This window comes from Limulus polyphemus, unplaced genomic scaffold, assembly GCF_000517525.1.
Source record: "Limulus polyphemus unplaced genomic scaffold, Limulus_polyphemus-2.1.2 Scaffold220, whole genome shotgun sequence".
Classification (NCBI taxonomy): Eukaryota; Metazoa; Arthropoda; class Merostomata; order Xiphosura; family Limulidae; genus Limulus; species Limulus polyphemus.
The window spans coordinates 413,259-434,667 of record NW_013665830.1 but is presented as its reverse complement, the minus strand read 5'-3'; the positions used below and the strand labels follow the sequence as shown (position 1 = coordinate 434,667).

Genomic DNA, 21,409 nt, shown 5'->3' with positions numbered 1-21,409 from the left:
ATATATATACATACACACACATACATATATACGACATACACATACATACACACACATACATATATATATATATATATATATATATATACTACTTTAAGAAAAGTAAAGTTGAGTAAGTTGAAGACCTTTTCATTGATATATTACTTTACTAAAAAAAATAGATAATCTGAGCTTAACTGTTGGCAGGCTTTCTTCCCAACTAATGAGTTTCAGCCAGCAGTATTTTCAAAATTAATACTGAGACCTAATTAATGAAAGAACAGTCTCAAATAAGTTCGAGCTTTATAAGTTTCTATTCCAACTTAATCACGAGCTACTTACTCTTCTTAGACATCATTCGCTATCTTTTGTGGTCCCAACATTTTAATCTTCGTGATACAGAGAAGTTTGAAATTCTGAGTGTTACGAAAATGAGATTTTTGCTGGAGCGGGGAAGAGGTGCCTTCAGTGAACGATATTTCAAAAGACCTCACGGATAATCTAGTTACTACTTGATAACCAAATTATCACCTTAAAAGCTGACATTTTATCCTTCACCGAATTCGTAATGGAAATGTCCGCGTATCTCGTCTGACAGTCGTGTTTATTAACTGAACTGAAAGGATTTGTTGAAATAGAAGTTGCTGAAATAAAATTTAATCATTTCAGAAAATAAAACTAAGTAAAAAAACACATTACGTTGATATTGCTATGAATTGACTTATCATTCTTATTGCTAGAAATTAAAACACGATTATTAATTTTATTTTCCGATGCTTTTCAATCTCATTGTCTTGGTTCACATATTTTACGTTAGAGGTTTTCATAATATTTTCCATTTTTTCCCATTATCTCAGAGTGAGACTTTAAGCATATTACTTGCTAATCGCCAAACGAAGGAAGGCATCGGTAGGCAAAAAATTAAATAATACAATATGAATTAGATCCTTTAAAATGCGGTAGTTTTTATAAAGAACTAGTATTTTACAATTGATTATAAATTTAAAGAACATTTGGGTATTTTCCGTTTGGTGCCCTCCAACAGATCGTTTTGAAAATAACACCAGTAATGCTATAAAATAAAATAATTAATAAAAAAACATTATATGATATTTATTTAGCGAATTCTGCGATATTAAACAATATTGTTCTGAAGAAATCTCCATCTTTGTTTCTACTTCTCCATATAAATTCACAAAAATAAGAGTCAAGCATTTGGCGATGAGTTTTGCATTGACACTTATTACTGTTGGGTGGCACCAAACGGACAAGATCCCAAAATTTAACTGAGTGTATTTTTGCTTTAAATTTGCTTCTATTTATAACGTTAAATCACAAATGAAATACACCAGAGAAATGTGTTCATTATAAGGTTAAACTTGCTCCAGGGAATAAAAAAATAAATAAAATATTTTTGAGCAAAACAGGTGTTACTAATGCTATTACATTCACAAAAACGAAAAAAGACATCTAGACATAAGGCTTCACATAGCTGTAGGGTTAATTCTTTAACCCTATACTACTGAGAAATGTATCTTCGTTGTTGTTTGAAGAATAGAGACGTCGGAGAGCCAGAATATAGCACAGAAATCAACTCTGACGATTATAGACACTATCAGAGAGGATTCGGGTATATACACCTGCTCAGCTAAGAATGATTACGGAGAGGATGAAACAAGGCTGCAGTTATTGATCCAAGGTATGTCCTCCTAAATCAAACTTCCTACTAATGATGTAAATCACTATGTACAAATTTTTATGTTTGTTCAAAATTTTGGAGATTTGCCGAACCATATAGTCCCAGAAACCTTATGATTTACTGCGTATGAAAATCAATGTTACATTTTCTCCGATGCCTAAATGGTGGCCATCTTGGATTTTGAATTTCAAAATGGCCGTTAGTAAGAGCACCGATTTCTCAATATATCAACTTCACTCAGGGCTGAGTGTCTATTCTTACAATATTACAAATAAAGAATTCAGTAGTATCTCTTACAATAAGCTCAAAATGACAAGATATTGAGTTACATATAAAAATAATATTTTTTTCTTGAATAATCCAAGATTAAGCTTTATTAGCGCTACTATTTCAGAAGGTTGTTTTTTACTTTTCTTTCTTTTATATCTGTTTAATGTAGCGCATCAGTCTAAAAATTATGTGAAGACAAGTTCCGTATTAAATGCACACATTATAAACGCTATTTTTGTGCCTACTTATACACGTACGTAGTTTTCTGTGAAATGGTCTTAGATGAGTTCTTCAAAGAGAATCTACATTTGAAAGCAACAACTGAACTAGTAACTGACGAGAATAAGCACAGAAAAGCCCAATCGGTGAAACATGCACACAACCATCTGGTTCAAGCTTTGACTCATGAGAATATGTAGAAGAAGGTTTCGGAACTGAGACACAAGATCCAAGAATGCCATGTTCAATTTCCTCATGAATTATCCAAGCAAAGCACTCACACAGAGTGCAGACCAAAACTTCACCTTGCAGCTGAAGAAGTACTTAGCAAGATATTTTTTGTAATGAACCGGATCAAATATAAGTGGCTATGTCCACGTTACATGTCATGTATGCCCTCAGAATCAATCATCCATTAAGCTGGAGATAACTTGAAGCAGGAAACGTATGTGTCACCAAGAATGACATCCCATTCGTTTCCGTCGGAGCGGATCATGCTTGAGGATACTTGAACAAGCTAATGAAAGCTCACTCTAGTCTGATTGGTATCCCAATGTCACGAATATCTGATGAGTTCAAGAGTCTGTTTAATCTAAAAGAAAATGAGGTGAAAGAGCAACATGACCTTTCTCAGGTGTTATCAAATGGAACCAGATTGAAGTCTACAAAATCAAGACTGTCATAGTGAGTTACGAGAATCCATTTACTGTTGAAGGTGATATGCTCCACAACCTTATAACACATGTCTATGTAACCAAAGAGTATATATCATAGATCCTGGATATTGATGACACTGTACAGAAGCTGATTAAAGACTTTGTATCACAGCAGCTAAACGGAGATGTCAGTGTATGGGCATCATTGAAGAAAAAAAAGAGTAACAATATGTACATGTACAGCAACAAGAAGCAAACAGTCGAGATTAGAGACAAGATGATAAATGTCAAAGAAAATAAGAACATGTTTGGGTGGATTTTGGTTCTTGCCAGCCAAGCCGAGATAGTGACCAGAAAAATTTAATTTTCGATTATGAGTTTAATCTGACACCGAAATAACTGTATTAAATGGTTCACTGATACAATGAACTAACAATTCATTGAGAAGGCTGCAAAAACAGAAACATCCGAGTCATTGCCAAGTATGAGTACCAGTGAGGATAATTCAGATGCAGTGTCCATGATGTGCACTCAGAAAAATATAAACCACAGTAGCTGATGGAATGATGCTTGTTCAGAATCCGGCAAAAACATCAACGACAGTATAGACAGTCAAGGATTTGACGAAGTGTTAGAGTGTTGACTTTAACGAGAAATTATGATGATATTGTTTTTCTTTTTTATTATAATTACAGGACAGAAAAACGACATCATGAAAAAGATCCAATCCAATATCAAATCAGAAAATGAGGTGAAAGAGCAACATGACCTTTCTCAGGTGTTCATAACAGAGATGTTTATGCAAGTCCATGGACTTACCGTGTACCGATCACTGCCTGTGCATCACACATTGCAAGAACGATGACGACTCTTACGTCGAAAATCGCGAACCAGATTACGATAGCAACGATAATGATGACGACATGTTACACAATTATTGATGAATCCTGTGGATGTTTAGAATAAAAATACTATACATCTATATAAGCACATCACTACGAAGCAATTCCTGCCTCATGATCAAATAAAGGCTGATTTAACAGAATATCTAGCAGAGGAAGTTCTGACCTACAATGAAGATTCCTCCAAACAAGTAATTGTATCCGATCATACTAGGAGTAGCCGCAGTTTGTGCTCTGAAGAAAACAACCGTGAGAAAGCTGACACTTAATGATCTTTCATAAAGTATTTGCAACACAGCGGAGCTCAAGCAATGCATATTTAACATTCGTCACCCAAGACATAGATATTCTCATGCTGGTCATAGCCAATCACCATCTCTTAGGCCCGGCATGGCCAGGTGGTTAAGGCACTCGACTCGCAATCTGAGAGTCGCGAGTTCGAAACCCTCTCACACCAAACATGCTCGCCCTTTCAGCCGCGGGGGCGTTATAAAGTGACGGTCAATCCCACTATTCGTTGGTAAAAGAGGAGCAAAATAGTTGGCGGTGGGTGGTCATGACTAGCTGCCTTCCCTCTAGTCTTACACTGCTAACTTAGGAACGGCTAGCGCAGATAGTCCTCGTGTAGCTTTGCGCGAAATTCAAAAATACGCAAACACCATCTCCTGCTAAAAAAACACATCCACTCGATGACAACATCTGTTCTTCAGATACAACCACTTTGGACAGCTCTAGGTGCAGAAAAGGCACTGCCTGCCGCCGTTCATGCTTTCATTAGAAAACAATGATCAAATTTCCACTTTGGTTATATTTGTATATGTGGTACTGAGAATGCGTATTTTATGCAAATATATGGTTGAGAGTGACAAACTACCACCTACTCTTGGCGCGCGCCCTTAAACAGCATATCCTTAAAACAGATACCCAGAACAGAGTTCATAACAGAGATGTTTATGCAAGTCCATGGACTTACCGTGTACCGATCACTGCTTGTGCATCACACGTTGCGAGAACGATGACGACTCTTACGTCGAAAATCGCGATCCAGATGACGATAGCAATGATAATGATGACGACATGTTACACGGTTATTAACGAATCCTGTGGATGTTTGGAATAAAAATACTATACATCTATATATTGATGTTTAAAGGTAGTTGATGATACATAACAGACTGTCCATTTCTAAACTCTCAAAACTGATGGTAATTTTGAAATCCAAAATGGCCGCCATTTAAGTATCAAAACAAATGCAGCATCAATTTTCTAATTTAACATATAATAAGGTTTACAAAAATATATAGATTTGTAAATCTACAAAAAATATTGAACGAAATTACACACGACACTAGACTGTAATCTAATCCTTCAAATCATTCAGTTAATGTACATAATTTTGATTCGAATTCATTACTGTAGTCTGGTAGTTTAAATTGTTAGTGTTCAGTTAATTCAGTTTCAAAAAAATATTTTCCTGCTAGTAGGGAGCGCATTTTTCATAAGTTATCAAATGGTGCCCCCCAGTGGCACAGTGGTATGTCTGCGAACTTACAACCCTAGAAACCGGGTTTCGATACCCGTGGTGGGCAGAGCACAGATAGCCCATTGTGTAGCTTTGTGCTTAATTACAAACAAACAAATCAAATTGTAGAGTATTTTCTAAGAACTATTGAGCAGAAAATGATCAAAATATTAACTGTTCTCCATATCTTTATTTTTATTTTATCCCGTTTGACTTTGTTTATCAATAAATTTGTCAATATGTAATTTACTTTTTCTGTTTTCTATTTTTATTAATGATTTTAAGTGAGAAATTAGTATTGGTGATGTATAGGCGCTTTATGTGAGAAAACATGAAACATAGCATGACGTAGTGCCTCAAGGATTCGTTCCTCCTGTATGTAATGTAAGATTTTTTTCTATTATCCTTATTACATTTGCCGTAAAGTATTATTTGGACTAAATTCCAATGACAACATCACTCGTGGTTAATATTTCATTATGTATGCTAAGTATCTCCTATCTCTCTTTTTAGATGCTCTCCAATTTCAGTCTCTACGTGATCTACTTAATAAGTCTAACCAGAGACTAAGTAGATAGCCACAGGATAAATTTAGATTTTTATGTGAACTTTCATTTTGATAAAATTACTACAATTTGTCTCAAATGCTACTAAACAATGTTGGGCATTCATGCTTCTAGTGTAGCCCTATTTTGCTCAGAACCACATTGGACAATGTTAGTTCTGGAAAAAACGTATGTCCTCGTGGGCAATAAAGACGCGTATTTGAACTAAAAGGTGCTCGGGGGTCTTTGTTTCAGAATTTTCTCGCAAAGCTATACAAAATACTATTTGCACACAGCACTCCCTAATTTTAAGTTGATGAACTAGAGGAGAGGCAGCCACTCAACAGCATCTACTGTAAACTCTTAGACTACTCTTGTCTGACCGAATAGTGGAATTAAAATTTCATACTTAAAGCGCACCTACAACCCCAAAAGACGGAGCGTATTTTTATGACAATGGGCCGCGAACATTGAACCCACGAATTCACAGTCAAAGTTCCGCGCTTGGCCCAGAACACTATCGATATTTCTCTGTTTCTAATGTTAGAGCGTTCGACTCGCAATCTACAGCACGAAGGATTGAAACCCATCATCGAACATGCTCCCTCTTCATCTTTGGGGGGCCTTTTAATGTGACAGTCAATCCCACTATTCGTTGGTAAAGAGTAGCCTAAGAATTGGCAGTGGGTAGTGATGACTAGCTGCCTTCCTTCTAGTCTTACACTGCTAAATTAGGGACGGCTAGCGCAGATATATTTGCACGAAATTCTACTTACAAGTAAATTCTGCAATGGTTTATATGCATGTTGCAGCATACGCATATTCGCACGTATAACACGTTGAATTAAGCACATATAGATATGTTTTGTTTTATAGAAAGGACATTCCATGATTATAAATTCATGAGAGAGTATTTTCTGCCTTTTATTGAACTTGTCTATATCTGTAGACACGAACTACTAATAGGGTTTTTTAATGTTTATGCATACATTGTCAACAGAATTTGAATAGTGAAAGCTTGAAAATTTGCAAGTTTCAAGACTCGCATTCATTTCATAAATTTTTCAGGATACTCTGAGCACGGGGCATTCAGTCATGTTTTTATATACACTCAAATGCTGTAGACTGATTTTTGGACTAGGGACATTTCTGGTAACACACTTCTTCGAATGCAGCCATCATGAGGAAGAGCACGTGCATGGGTCTGATGCAGGCTTTAAGTTTATTCAGCAAAAGCTGACTTCCTAAGCCTTTCGTAGAGTGTAAACACGCGTTTTCTTGGTACCGTCTCACTTTCCACGTTGTTCTTCTTTCAATGTTATAAAAGCAACTCAATATATAAATACTGATTCTTCTTATTTTACGTTCGAACTGTAAGTACTGAAAAAGCTGTGAATATCTAATGTTTATGTTCATATTATTTGAAACTTTCAGTGTTGTCTATTTTCCTACTTTATAGAATCACATTAAAATATACTATAACCGCTTAATGAATCAATACTTAATGTCATTTTTATGAATAAAAGCAGAACATAGAGACAATTGTTTACCGTGACTCTTTCTGTCATGGTCTGATGGTTAGGGCGCTCGACCCACGAACCCCGTCACCGAATATACTCGCCCTTTCAGCCGTAGAAACGTTATAATATGACGGTAAAAGAGTAGTCCAAGACCTGGCGGTGGGTGGTGTTGACTAGCTACATTCTCTCTTGTCTATCACTCCTAAATTAGGGACAGCTAGCGCAGATAGCCTTCGAGTAGTTTTGCACGAAATTCAAAATAAACCAAACTAATTTTATTGGATTTACCAGCCACTGATTCTTTGGGTTCGACTTATACAGACATTTTGCCTATTTAAATTCGGTGGATATCACACTACATTATAAATGAACTACATACCATAAAAATGTTCAGTGAGATGTTTCATTTACATTGTACGTTACTTGATAAACCAATCTTTGAGAAACAAACATGTATTTATTTTACCAGACGTTCTTGTTCAGGAATAACTTTATTTGAATAATAGTATAACAAAGAACAAATTTTAAGTAAGTTATTAGACGTGTCTTATTTTGTCCTAAGCTGTGCAGTCAATTTGTTGTGCTTTAAAAAAAAAAAGACGAAATGTATAATTATGAAATAAACTTGCGATTAAAATTTAAAAAAAAGATTAAATTGTGAATAGATATTTAGATTTAGTGTTGTAAACCGAAAGATGCTCTTCTAACACTTTGTTAACTTATTCTAAAAATCTCATTATCCTCTCTTCCTGCCCCCCCCCCAAAGGATATATGTATTTCGCTCTAAACCACCTGATTTTACTGTTCAATATCATTTGTGATTCTCGTTATTGCCTCAATCCCTTTTAACTTTACTTTTGTAATGATAAAATATCAGCGTTTTGTTATTCTTGGCTACAGTGACAGTCAATATAGTATTTTGCTAGAGGCGCCGGGTCCTCCTGTCAATATCACAGTGACCAACACTACAGAAAGGACTGCTTCACTTTCTTGGTCTACGCCATATAACGGAAACAGCGCCATCTCGCGGTATCTGGTTGTATACTACAGAGTCCTCGACAGTAAGTTATAAAATCTATTTGTATCAAAATTTATTACTTATTTCTCTTAGACTAGAAAATTATTAAAAATATTTCGCTGATATTAGATAAAAAAACAATAAACTGCTCTGTTAAAGTTTAGTTATAATCCCATTATTAGATTGTTATTTCTAACGATTTAATATTAGAATTACCATGTTCAGAATGTACTACGTTTAATGTTTTAGGCTTATATGGATTTTCATGTCATTAGAAGCGTTTCTTTTTTCTCACATACCACTTAACTATTAGTTTCGAAATCATATTTGTAAAAAATATTTTCCAAATTCATTCATAGTTCGTGTTACAAGTAACTTATGAACAGCAATATAAGTAAGTGAATTTTTTTCTAATTTTGAAAACGTAAATACAAGGACTTACTCTTTAAATCCACCTAAAATATCTCGTTTATTTTCAACTTATCATAAAGAATAGTGTAATGACCTAACTCAAAGCAAAAACGTTAATTGGTTTTTATCAAAAAATCGCTTATTTTATCCTAAAAACAAGAATGACTGAAATATTACTGATTTGTTTTTATTTTATATTATATTTGAATCAATGCTCTTCTTGAACCTAATAAACTTCACCATTTGTATCCTGAAGAATGAGGATAATGTTTCCATCATTTTATCATGTTAGGAGGAGATAGTCATAAACTAAACGTTACAACTGACGGAGCTTTAACGTCAACTATTATCCAAGGACTCGACCCTGCTGCACTCTACCGAGCGTATGTAGTAGCACAAAATGGCGTTGGCTGGAGTAACAGTAGTACGTTTGTCGAATTCGTGACAGCTGAAGAAGGTAGTAATAACAATTGTAGATTTATTTTTTTTCGTTGAAATTATTATCACAGTCACATAATATGCTCTTGCATCAACAATTGAGTTTAACACCAGTAACATTCCATTTGTGACAAGAATTAAAATAAGAGAAACACTTGTACAGGGTTAACATAACTTTTTTAAGCCTAAACTGTATTCTGAATATTTTAGCAGTTTAAATACATTAAATTACAGAAAGCGAAATATCACAGGCAACAAAATAATTATATTATTCTGAAGTCGAATGCGCAAGATTATATGTATTCTTTTTTTAGATTTTAAATATAATAGTAAAGTTTCTTATATAACAGAACCCACATTTTATACTTATAAAATCCAAGGCGGTTATACTTAAAATGCTTATATTTTAAAATGAACTTGTCTTAAGAGAATTAAATGTTACCACATGCGTACTGAGAACCAAAGGTTTTATTTGGAAAAGTTAGCTTGGTACAAGTTCGTCTTAAAAACAATTGCAGAAGTTGTTCAGTATGCATTCCTAATCAACATATCAAATAGTTCCCTAAATGAGACACCAACTGTTCCAGAAAATGTTCATTCATCCTAATAATATCCTGCTCACTGATTTTATTCAAATCACTAACTCGTATTGTTGAAAACAGAAATGTGAGAAATAAAAGGAATTCTAATTTGCGATTATAATTTGGTATGAGACACCCTGTTCAAACTTTCATTAATGAAACTTCGGATTTTCAATGTGCTTCTTGTAAGGTTTTCACCACTAGAACAAGTAGTTTAGAGATCAAATAACTTTAAGCATGAGGTTTCCTTTACTACCACGCTATTCTTCAATGTATAATTTTAATATTTTAGCTCCAAGTGGCCCGCCAGAAGATGTAGAAATTCGAGCAACAGGCCCAAACTCTGTGAAGGTGTCATGGAAGGTAAATGTGTTTAATACTTTTTAAATCATAGTTCAGTAGATACCTTTTATTTTACTGATAATTGAAAACAGTATTTATGATTATTATTCAAATCTATATAAGAAAGATATTTACTTGCAAAACTTTATTAAATAGTACAACATTTTGCTTTCCATATTCTCTATGTTACATATAATAGTTTTAAGTTGAAAATAATAGCATAAGAAGAACTCCGAGAAAATAGCAATGATTTCATTTTTTCTTATTAAATTATAGAATAAAAAGTATATATCAAAATTAAACACATACGAGTGGATGATCTGCTGCATGAAGCTGTGTGTCATACAGTGTAAAATACTGCCTTTAAATATTTATTTCAAGAAAACACGACTGAAACATGTATCTAGAATTATAGTAATCGCTTTCTATCACTTTTATTTTCCCGCAGCCACCGAAACAAAAAGATTGGAATGGGAAAATCCGAGGTTATTACATTGGTTACCGACTAGCAAGAAATGACAAGTTATATTTGTACAAGAAAATAGACATCGACGACCTACATACGCAAGAAGAGGTCCACTTGACCAATCTCCAAAGGTCGACACTCTACCTTGTGTCCGTTCAGGCATTTAATACCAAAGGTGTTGGACCTCGCTCAGACGAAGTAGAGGTCAAAACCTTGGAGGATGGTAAGCAAATATTATTGTAGAATGATTATTATGTCTTATATGTGGTAGGATTAGTCGTATAACTTTAGTTTGCTTTGATATTATTAGGGTCACTTTGAGTTACTCTGGTGAGATTAGTGGTAAAAATTCTTGATTTCTGTGATAAGACAGGAATAAGATTATCTGGTAAGTTTACAGTATTATCTTCCTTTTGTTGTGATACATATTCTAATAATCAATCGTTTTTAGAATTTCGGTAACTTCTTGATATCTGTGGTAGTGGTAGTTCCCTATTTCATCGTAGAATTAGTGGTAACGTATCTTCTTAGTTATCATCATAGGATTAGGTAGCTGCATATCTTCTTATAAAAGTTCCCTAGTGTCTGGGTAAGATTAATATTGGCATTAACGTCTGGAAGAACTAAACAGAAACTTTTATATATTTTGGGGGTATTAACTAATACATGTAAGCAAACCAATGATATTAAAAAATTAGAACGTGTTCACTGTTTGAGGAGAAACGGAAATCATCTTCAATTTAGTGATGATACAACTTTTTTCGAATCCTAAGCCGCTGCTCTTTCACATCTTCACTAATTATCACATAATTATCAGTTGCGATAGTGGCATTACGCGTTGTTCAAATATGACGTGACGTTCTTAGGTTTGCTGTAAGTTTGTTCTTATATATATATGGGCAGAAAATTACCCAGCGGTGGAGCCTACATATTCCTTCGCAGAGAAAGGATATGCGAATTTAAAGATGCAAGCAACTGCTTATTCCTTTCAATAACACTCTTACAATGAAGTAAGTTACTTACTACAGAATGAATTTAAATATATAAATTGAATTTATATTCATGGATAAACCAGGATAAAAAACAGTTTCTTTTTAACACATTTTGAATGTTGCACTATTACCATAATATTACTATAATTTGTTCCCCAAGGGACATCAGAATTGAAGATTTTGAGGTAGCCAGTTTGTTGAACAACTCACTAATATAACCGTAAATAAATCATCAGTTAAATACATTAAAGTTGAAAAATTCGAAAATATTTCTTTTTCTTTTTTTTTGTGCAGCACAGAGTAACTGCTTACAATCTGTAACACGATTCGTTAGAACTTTCACTACACTAACTATGAATGCTCTGGAGGATTAGTAATGTCCTTAATCTACTGTGACAGGATTAATAATGCCTCTAATCTACTATGACAGGATTAGTTCAAGTTCGTGAATTAGCGTTATAAAATTAGAGACGATTCTTAATCGTGCAAATTAGAACTAGCGGTGGCTTCACAGTTCTTTGATAGAATTAGAGCAGTTGATTTATCACGCTGGTATTAATTATAACGGAATAAAGTTTACGTGAACTTTAGCGTCTAAGTTAAACCAAAAGAAGAAGAAAAAAACGCTGTGTTAAAAAAACACAATTAACTCGTCAGTTCCTGCCTGTAATGAGAAGCGAATGCACGACTTAATACATTATCTTCGTTATTCGTAGCTTAATGTAATTTTTATTCTACTGAGGTAAAAGGAAGTAAAATCTATCCAATTCCAAAAAAAACTGCGTCCGGTAAATGCATTCATTATTTAGATAACCATCATCTAGACTTATTAAACCAATCGACTATAAATACCATTGTGTGTATGTGTGTTTTAGCGCAAAGCCACATTGGACTTTTTGTTGTGTCCATTGTGGGGAATTGAACTCCGGAGTTTTGACATGGTAAGTCCGTAAACTTACCGCTGACCCACCAGAAGACAAATAACATTCCAAAAAGAAAAATCATGAAACCAGTTAGTAACATTTGTAGGCGGTGAAATTTCTGTGTTTAAGCAAATGTAAGCATGAAAGTATTGGGTAATATTGGGAATAAATCACATTGCTGCACAGGATCCTTTATGTTGGTCTAATTCAACATTTGGAATTTTTTCATGAGATCAGTAATATACATACAGTTTTATCGGGTATATTTTTACGAAATGAAAATTACTTCAAAAGCCTTATTACAGCAAAAATTACAATACAGTTTGGCAGCACCAGCAAATGAATTTTCGCTGACTTCGCTCAGTCTGTTTTCTTATTCTGTAAAGTCTGAATTACACAATTTTAATAATTATTTCTCAAAGGTTTACTGGGAGTATTAAACATGCTTGAGGAAATGTTTGTTTGTTTGAAGTTAAACACAAAGCTACACAATGGGCTATCTGTGCTCTGCCCATCACGGGTATCGAAACCCGTTTTTTTTTGTTTTTTTTTGTTATAAGCCTTAAGATTTAGCGCTGTGCCACTGGGGGTACCAAATAGGAAATGAATCTATAAATTTTCCTTAAACATCGACGAATAATAATCATTCTTATATAATTTGGTAATAGAATGCTTTTCTCTCTGTAAAAAAATTCAGATATAAATAATCTATCGGCTTATTTGTGGTTTTCTAGGAAGAAATAGCTTAGTTTAATGGTTATATATCCTGGTTAAGTAGTTAATACACAGGATCACCTACAAAAGTTGTAATATTTTCAAAACGAGACCCAAAACTCAAGTAGTTTACTATTCTTCTTCGGGAGAATAAAGGGTGGTCCTGATTATTGTAGAGATTTAGACTGCTTAACTGATGGACGAAAGTTATTTACAGAAGTACTTCACTACGTAACTACTTTGTGTGGTTTTTAAATCTGTACTACCTTACTTAAATCAGTAAAATCAGTTTTTACAGCACATACCACCTGCTAAAAGGGTAGTGAAATAATTTTATCGCCATCTCAGAGAATGGCTACTTTTATATAAAAATGTGATTATTATGTTTTAGAATACCTTCACTGAAGCTACGATTGATATATATATCCAGCAGTAACGATGATATATTATTTTGTGAATAAAGCTTTGTTTATCATGTTTCCGTAGTACCGCCTAGTGCCCCGGATGTTAAGGCGCTTTCAGTTACAGCATCGTCCGTTACAATTGGTTGGTCACAGAAAGCAACTTTTGGCAAGGCTGTCACAGGTAAGCTATAATATATGTTGTTGCTAATATCACAATATTTTCCGTAGAAAACAATCTAAATGTTGCACAAAGATTTTCAGAAAATATGATAACAATTTTTTCACTAATTTGAAATCCCAAGACCACTTATACATATTCGTTTTAAAGTAGTTTTTTTATATAATTTAGCCTTCATAGGTTACTGTTTGAACTTCAAGGACTTAATGATGGTTTTTTCTACAAAAGGTAACCTTATATCCAGACAATTTCAAGGACTTTTATTCTGTAAATTAGAGAAATACGGTTTGAATACTTGTAATTTACTGTGTAACTTAGAGAAATACGGTTTGAATACTTGTAATTTACTGTGTAAATTAGAGAAATGCGGTTTGAATACTTGTAATTTACTGTGTAACTTAGAGAAATGCGGTTTGAATACTTGTAATTTACTGTGTAAATAAGAGAAATACGGTTTGAATACTTGTAATTTACTGTGTAACTTAGAGAAATGCGGTTTGAATACTTGTAATTTACTGAGATTTTTGAAATGTTTCCTCGCAGATTATGTTCTTCATTCTCGGCAAAACAAAGAACCTTGGAAAGAGATTCCAATCAAGACACACGACACAAGGTACACAGTACCCAATCTGACATGTGGCACCACCTATCACTTCTTCTTCACTGCCCACAATAGCGTAGGGAAAAGTGAACCGAGTAATATTATTACTGTTAGGACTGCCGGCGCAGGTAAGATTATTTAAATACACTATATGTCATATTGAATTATTATCGATGTTAATATATTTATAACTATATTAGATATTTTTAACCACCGGTGGCTTTTGATAGACGCAAAACATTCACGATATTAGAAAAGAAGCTTTCATTAAGGCTGTTATAATCCAAAATGTTCATGTAAGTAATGAAATAATGCAAAAATTAAGTATGATGTAGAGATGGCAAAGCCAAAAAGTACAGAAACAAGGTAGGGATGAATACATAAAACCGTACAAAAATCCTACATAAGTAGCCAGTTAATTCCCTCGTCCATTTTATCAGCTTATTATGGTTGTTAGCCACTGGAAGACTGTATAGCACTATTCAATTTAAATGCTTTTATTCAAACCTGAACTCGTGCAACTGACAGGAATTCAACATTTAGTTGTAGATAAAAGATATTCTTGGGAAAATTTATTTTTGTTACTGAGCTTAAAATGTATTTCGTTTAATGAAAGCGTAGTGGCAAGGGCACTGGATTCGTAATCTGCGGGTCACGGGATCGAAAATCATCGCCGAACTTGCTTGCCCTTTCATTCTCAAGGACGTTATAATGTGATGGTAAATTCGAATATTCATTGGTAAAGAGTAGCTTAAGAGTTGACAGTTGGCACCATTCACTAGCTCCCTTTCCTCTAGTCACTATCCTCAAAATTCTGAACAAGAGTAATCTATATCTCTAGAAGAAAAACGTTGCAGCAACATCCATAGATCATTTCGTATTTATTCTGTAAGATCCATCTGAGGTGCGCGTAAATCATTTATGCTGGTTATTTAATTTTCTAACATTTTTGGTGTAAAAAAAGAAACACGTTTATGAGAATAATTTAAGAAATTGTTATTTATATTGGAGAGTTTGTTTGTCATAAGCCACAAAATTAAACAATGGACTTTCTGTGCTGTGCCCACCGTGGATATCGAAACCCGATTTTTATAAGTTCTCAAATTTACTGCTGAGCTACCAAGTTTACCTCTTTTCTTTAATACCACTTTCAATGCAGTTTTTTCATTATTTTTTTCTGTGGGTCACCCAATATTTGCATTGCTACAATACTGATAACGCACTCTTGTCGTTTACTTCAGCACCATTGCTTCCTGCTCAAGAGGATTTTCTCAATGTTCAACAAACGGAGGTTGTTCTGCATCTGTCCAAATGGCAAAATGGCGGATGTCCAATATTTTCCTTCGCTATCCAAATAAGGGAAAAATTTCACACCAAGTGGCGAACAATAAGTGAAGAACTTCCGGCAAATAAATCTAAGTTCCTCATTTCCCATCTAATTCCATCTACGTGGTATGAAATACTGGTAACAGCACGTAGTTCTGCAGGGGCGACTGATGCTTTGTACGACTTCAAAACTCTTAACCTTACTCGAGGTAAATATTTTGAACATATTAGTTGGGTCGCGAGATATTTAACATAGGGAAGTCAGGTCCTAGTGCGTGAATATTTAATTGTCAGAAATTTGGTAGGTTTGTTTGAACGTAAGGATATTTATTTTAACAAGGGCACTAGTTATGTGTGAAAATACGTGTACGTACAACTAATGAAAAAAGTAAATGCTGAATATTAAAAACTTGAAACCAACTAGGTTTACGATACCAATAAACAACTGAAACTGTAACAGTAACTATTTGGCTAAATCTGGACGTATGATAGAAAGCACTACTTTTAAATGTGTGTCTTTCCGTTAAAGTATATGTTAGTAAATGAAAGTAATTGAAAATGATACTTTAAATAAAAGCAAATCTCAATATCTTATGAGAATGTGAGATGTGTCTTCTTATATCAAATATCAAGAGATAAAACATCGTTGCCCAGAAGAAAAAAATGTGTACAATATCACAATGTGTTTGACGTCATGCTGACATGTTAAAGTAAAAACATCAGCAGAGTGGAGTCTAAAAACAAAGTAAAACTTCATAATCAAGAAGTTACTTTTATGCAACATCATGATGAAAAAAGTTTTTTATATTCTTATTGTAAATAGTAACTAAACTAGTCTGTAGAAAAATAAAATTATCATGATAAGGTCCTATCTGTAAAAAAATGCTCAAATTAACAGGCTGGAATTTATATCTGGAGTAAAAAGGCAATAGTAAACATGTATCACTTCTGGCACCTTTCTACTCTGTACAGCTTTTTATCCTTTCATCTCAACATAAAAGACACGATCTGAATTACTGCAAGTTTAAGAAAACAAAGATAACATAATCCAAACAACTTTATACATTTTTTAGAAGTGGTTATTCGCAACGAAGAAACAGCTCTTGGACCAAAGTCGCCATCTTTTGTTACGAATCTGGAAATAATGATTCCCATCATCGTGTCCAGCTTCGTTATTCTTGTGGTCATCATTGTCGGGTGTGTCTTATGTTTCAGAGAACGACAGACCAGAAACAACAGAACTGAAGGTTAGTTAGTTTAGAGAGGAATGTCAGTTATCTTTTTCATTTTAATTCTGGAAATAAAGTTAAAAAAATCGTTTAATACAACGTGTAGTGTAGACCATCAGATTTTTTACACCAACTTACACAGGATACGCAGCACAATATATGGAAAAATGTAAGGAGAGAAAGTATATTTTTTTTTCCGTCATGTGTTCCAGATTTATTTTAACTATATTGGTATGAAAAGTTTGAGTTGCAGTGAAAGCCTTTATCAGTAAACTCTCAAAACTTTTAGCACGTGGCGAACCCTCAGATAAATTCTCATAAAGTCAACTAGGGTTGTAATAAAACGTTTTCCTTACCTAATAAAACAACTACAACTTCTATTTCTTAGTGCCATGCGTATTGTACGAATACCTAGAAATTATGAATTTTCTAGTAAAAACGTAAAAATTTACTAGAGACATGAAAATCAATTATAATAAATTTCATAACAAGAATTGGATTACGATAACCAATATTCCATTTCTTTGACCTTCAAGTGTTCTTTTATGGAAAAATACAAAGCGCTAGATCAGTGGTTCTCAAACTTTTCGTCCGCAGACCACTTGGCGGGGTAAAAGACCTCTCGGACCACCTGTCGGTCCTACATCATTGTTGCTGGTGATCTACACTAAACTGATGGCACCCTGACTGCAGGCAAAACCTGATTCATCATGTCATTCCCTTTAGAAACACAACTCACTGTGTGTGTGGGGAGGGGGATTCATCTTCCAGCAAGACAATGATCCCAAGTATACAACAAAATAAATATGATGATGCGAATGTTCTTGAGGATTTATGGACTTATGTAAAAAGTTAGAAGGTTAAAAAGGTGATCAACACCTACGCTCTTCTTCCTTTCCAGGCATTTTTCACCACATTTGCATCATGATTGAGGTCTCTGTCTTGTTGGATGATGAACCCTTACCTGACAGATCACACTAGAGCTGGGAATAATATGACTGCCTGTAATTTTATATGTATTAAGCTGGTATGGCACTGTATGACTGGTTGGATGACAGCCAATCACAATGTAAACTGATAAAACACGACTGTACTCTGTACAGTTTATTTCCATACAAAAGAAGAGAAAGTCTCTATAATATTCACATTTTATTCGCTGTTTCCATAATTATTTTCAAAATTATATATATATTTTATGTGTGTACTTAGTAAAAGTAATTTTTAATCTAAGGATTTCAGGTTTTATTGTACTGTTCATATTGGTATGTAATAATAATGAAATTGGAATGCCAACTTTGAGAGAGATAAGTTTTGTTTATATGCCCAATTATTTCAGTTGAAATTATATTATAATGATTGTGTTTCATGAGTAAAAACTACCTTCTCACAGTCGGTGGCAGACGTTGAGTGGTTAATTTAAATGTGGGACTTTATGGGCTTAAGTACCTACCTCTTCGTATAATATACTTTTTATTTCTTCCACATGTGAGGCTTACCAGTAGAAGTTAAATGATATACAGTGTATCCCCATCGCTGTGTGGGTTCTTCTTAGTAAATATCTCTCATACTAAGGTACATTTTACTCTTTCCACTAGTTTTGCCCTAGTGTTCTGTTTGTCCGTCTTTTTTTTTTTTATAGAAGTTTTATATTTTTGGCTCTTTTATTTAATTAGTTCCATTAAAATACCATCGGAAAAGCTTTTACGTTGTGTTTTTTTTTTCTTTTGATACTAAAATTAACACAATTTGCTTCTGTTCTGTGATCTACTTTCCTCTTCATGTTACATTTAGGCCTAAACAGAAAACTAAACACCTTAACCATATCAAGCATACTAATTTTGTACGAGAAACAAACTTACGCGTGTTTAAATTCATGTAAAAGGAACAGATATTTTGTTCTCTACTTACGAAACTATTGAGAGAAAACTACCGGACTTGTGTCAACGCATATTGCTGAACCATCATAACGATCAAATTGGGGTAAGAGTGGTATTTTTATTTGTTCACTACATATCAATAGCGACTGTACTGAACACTTTCATCCACAGGAGTGTCTCACGGGCCTTCAGGCAAACTGCTGCAGGACACAATCCAACTGAAAGAAATGGGCACACCACCTGCCCTGGACACGGTGTCCAGCGAAGAAGGAACCCAAAGGTCATCCTCCCAGTCACAGTCGACCGCCCACTATCCACTTGGTCAACCCCTGTATGGTTCCCGGCCAGGTAGAGATGTGAGCTTGGTTTTATGTTGATAGTTTTTGCTCTGTTGCCTCATCACTGTATATCAGGCATTTCTTGGTGTAGGTAGAATTACATCTGTACCATTAATGCCATGGTTAAATTTTGAAGCTAGTGTCTTGAACGAGATGTTTCGTACATTAGCATTCTTGTGTGCAATTTTATTATGTAAATAATCATGCTTATTTGGGAGAAAAATTTAACTTTATAAATAAAAATAGAACTGTTGTTTTAAATATTTTATACTTTGAACAAAGAAATTCTACTACCAATGATTAATTCTGATAGCTACAGATTTTATTTCTGCTTTATATTCCTAATATTTTTTATCCAAAAACCCTGAATAATATTTACTATTTACTTATGTAGTTAAACCTACTAACTCTTCAGTTTTAAGTCTTTAAAAGAAAAAAGAACACCTGTTTATTAATATCATGTTCCATTATAAATATACATGCATCATGAAGATTGAAATAGGATTAAAATAGGCCGATCCATATTAATCAATATCACATTAAAGATCGATTACCTTTAAACAGATTCATTTTTTTACTACAATTATCTAAAAGTAGGTCTGTATGTTTCACAGATCTATGTATAACACCTGTGAACTAAATATATATATATATATCAAACGCATCACACAGATTAGCTAAAAATGTATTTGTTTGTTCAGAATTTTCGCGCAAAGTTACACACATAACCGATCCAACTTTTAAATTGCTAGACTAGATTAAAAGCAGCTAGTCCACTGTAAACATTTGGCCTACTTTTTTCTGCCCAATCAGAATAATTTGATCGTCACTCTTATAACACACCCCAGTCCCAAAGTGCGGAGCGCAATTTTGCTGCAGCGCCTGCAAACCACGAACCCTCCTATTCACAGTCAAAGCACTCTAACCACTAAACCGCACCTGGTTCTGATTATAAAATACGAGTGTAAACCTGATGTGTTTATTGTTCATATAAGATATGACAGAGAATGTCCTTAAAACACATTGTAGGCCATCTCTCGAATTTATTATATTTATTTAGTTACTTTTGTTCATTAACTTCTGTACTGGTAAAAAACTTCTAGGCCATCTCTCGAATTTATTATATTTATTTAGTTACTTTTGTTCATTAACTTCTGTACTGGTAAAAAACTTCTAGGCCATCTCTCGCACTTCTTATATTTATTTAGTTAGTTTTGTTCACTAACTGCTGTACTGGTAAAAAACTTCTAGGCCATCTCTCGCATTTGTTATGTTTATTTAGTTACTTTTGTTCATTAACTGTTGTACTGGTAAAAAAACTTTTAGGCCATCTCTCGCACTTCTTATATTTATTTAGTTAGTTTTGTTCACTAACTGATATAATGGTAAGAGTCAGGCGCATACAATCTAGGATCGCTAATAAATTTCAGCTGTACTTTAAATTTTACTAGTTGTTAGGCTTACGCTCACACTCATCCCAACCAGGGGCTCAATGGTAATTCTGGGGCTTATAACGCTAAAATTCGGGTTTCTATTTCCACAGTGGGCACAGCACAGGTAATCCATAGTGTAGCTTTGTGTTTACCCCCCCCCCCCCCATAAAAATAAAACTTTCGCTTGGTACTATTATTCAGAATGTACACTTGAGTCGTATCGTATATTGTGATATCATATATTAAATAGCCTGCCTTCACAAATTTTGTCATATTAAAAAACTCACTGTATTAATCTTTGATCATTTTAACGTAAACACAACAAATAAAACATCAAACATCTCAAGACGCTTTTCCTTCAATAGAATAAATCGCAATATATAGTTTTTAATGTTGGAACCAAACTTCATTGGATATTATTTAATGGTGTGGTAATTATTTGTTCGTAATAATTATAAGTTAATCTACGAATATTAAGTAATCACATTATTGTTTAAATATATAATATACTAGACAACCAGTGACCCATTGGGTCACCCACTATTCAGAGGTTATGAAGAATTCAAGCTAATTTCAATCTTGCACCGAAATAAAGGTTTGTTTTGAGATACCTTAATTAAATATTTCAATCCATTCATGTTATTCATAATTCAATAAAATATATTTGATTGTTGATTGGGAGTAAAAGTAAATACCATTTCACTTTTCAAAAAAGTGAAGTCAGAATTTTCAGGTATTGTGATGAATTAGTTCATTATGTTGTGGTCTTTCCTCTTAAACCTTCTACAAATAACAAACAGTAACACTTTATTTTTTCTTCGAATTA

The 21,409-nt window shown here is 33.9% G+C and overlaps 1 protein-coding gene across 1 annotated transcript in view; it reads left to right on the top strand.

The window, feature by feature from the left end:
* LOC106478518 (Down syndrome cell adhesion molecule homolog) overlaps positions 1-19,359 on the top strand; it is a 43,888-nt gene extending 24,529 nt beyond the window's left edge. The window contains exons 7-16 of the mRNA XM_022382143.1: positions 1,533-1,678; positions 8,239-8,373; positions 9,034-9,198; positions 10,053-10,123; positions 10,551-10,791; positions 13,684-13,782; positions 14,323-14,508; positions 15,622-15,915; positions 16,780-16,953; positions 18,984-19,359. Of these exons, the coding sequence (XP_022237851.1) occupies positions 1,533-1,678; positions 8,239-8,373; positions 9,034-9,198; positions 10,053-10,123; positions 10,551-10,791; positions 13,684-13,782; positions 14,323-14,508; positions 15,622-15,915; positions 16,780-16,953; positions 18,984-19,189 (1,717 nt within the window). The 3' untranslated portion in view covers positions 19,190-19,359. The remainder of the gene's footprint in view (positions 1-1,532; positions 1,679-8,238; positions 8,374-9,033; positions 9,199-10,052; positions 10,124-10,550; positions 10,792-13,683; positions 13,783-14,322; positions 14,509-15,621; positions 15,916-16,779; positions 16,954-18,983) is intronic.
* The last annotated feature ends 2,050 nt before the right edge of the window (positions 19,360-21,409 follow it).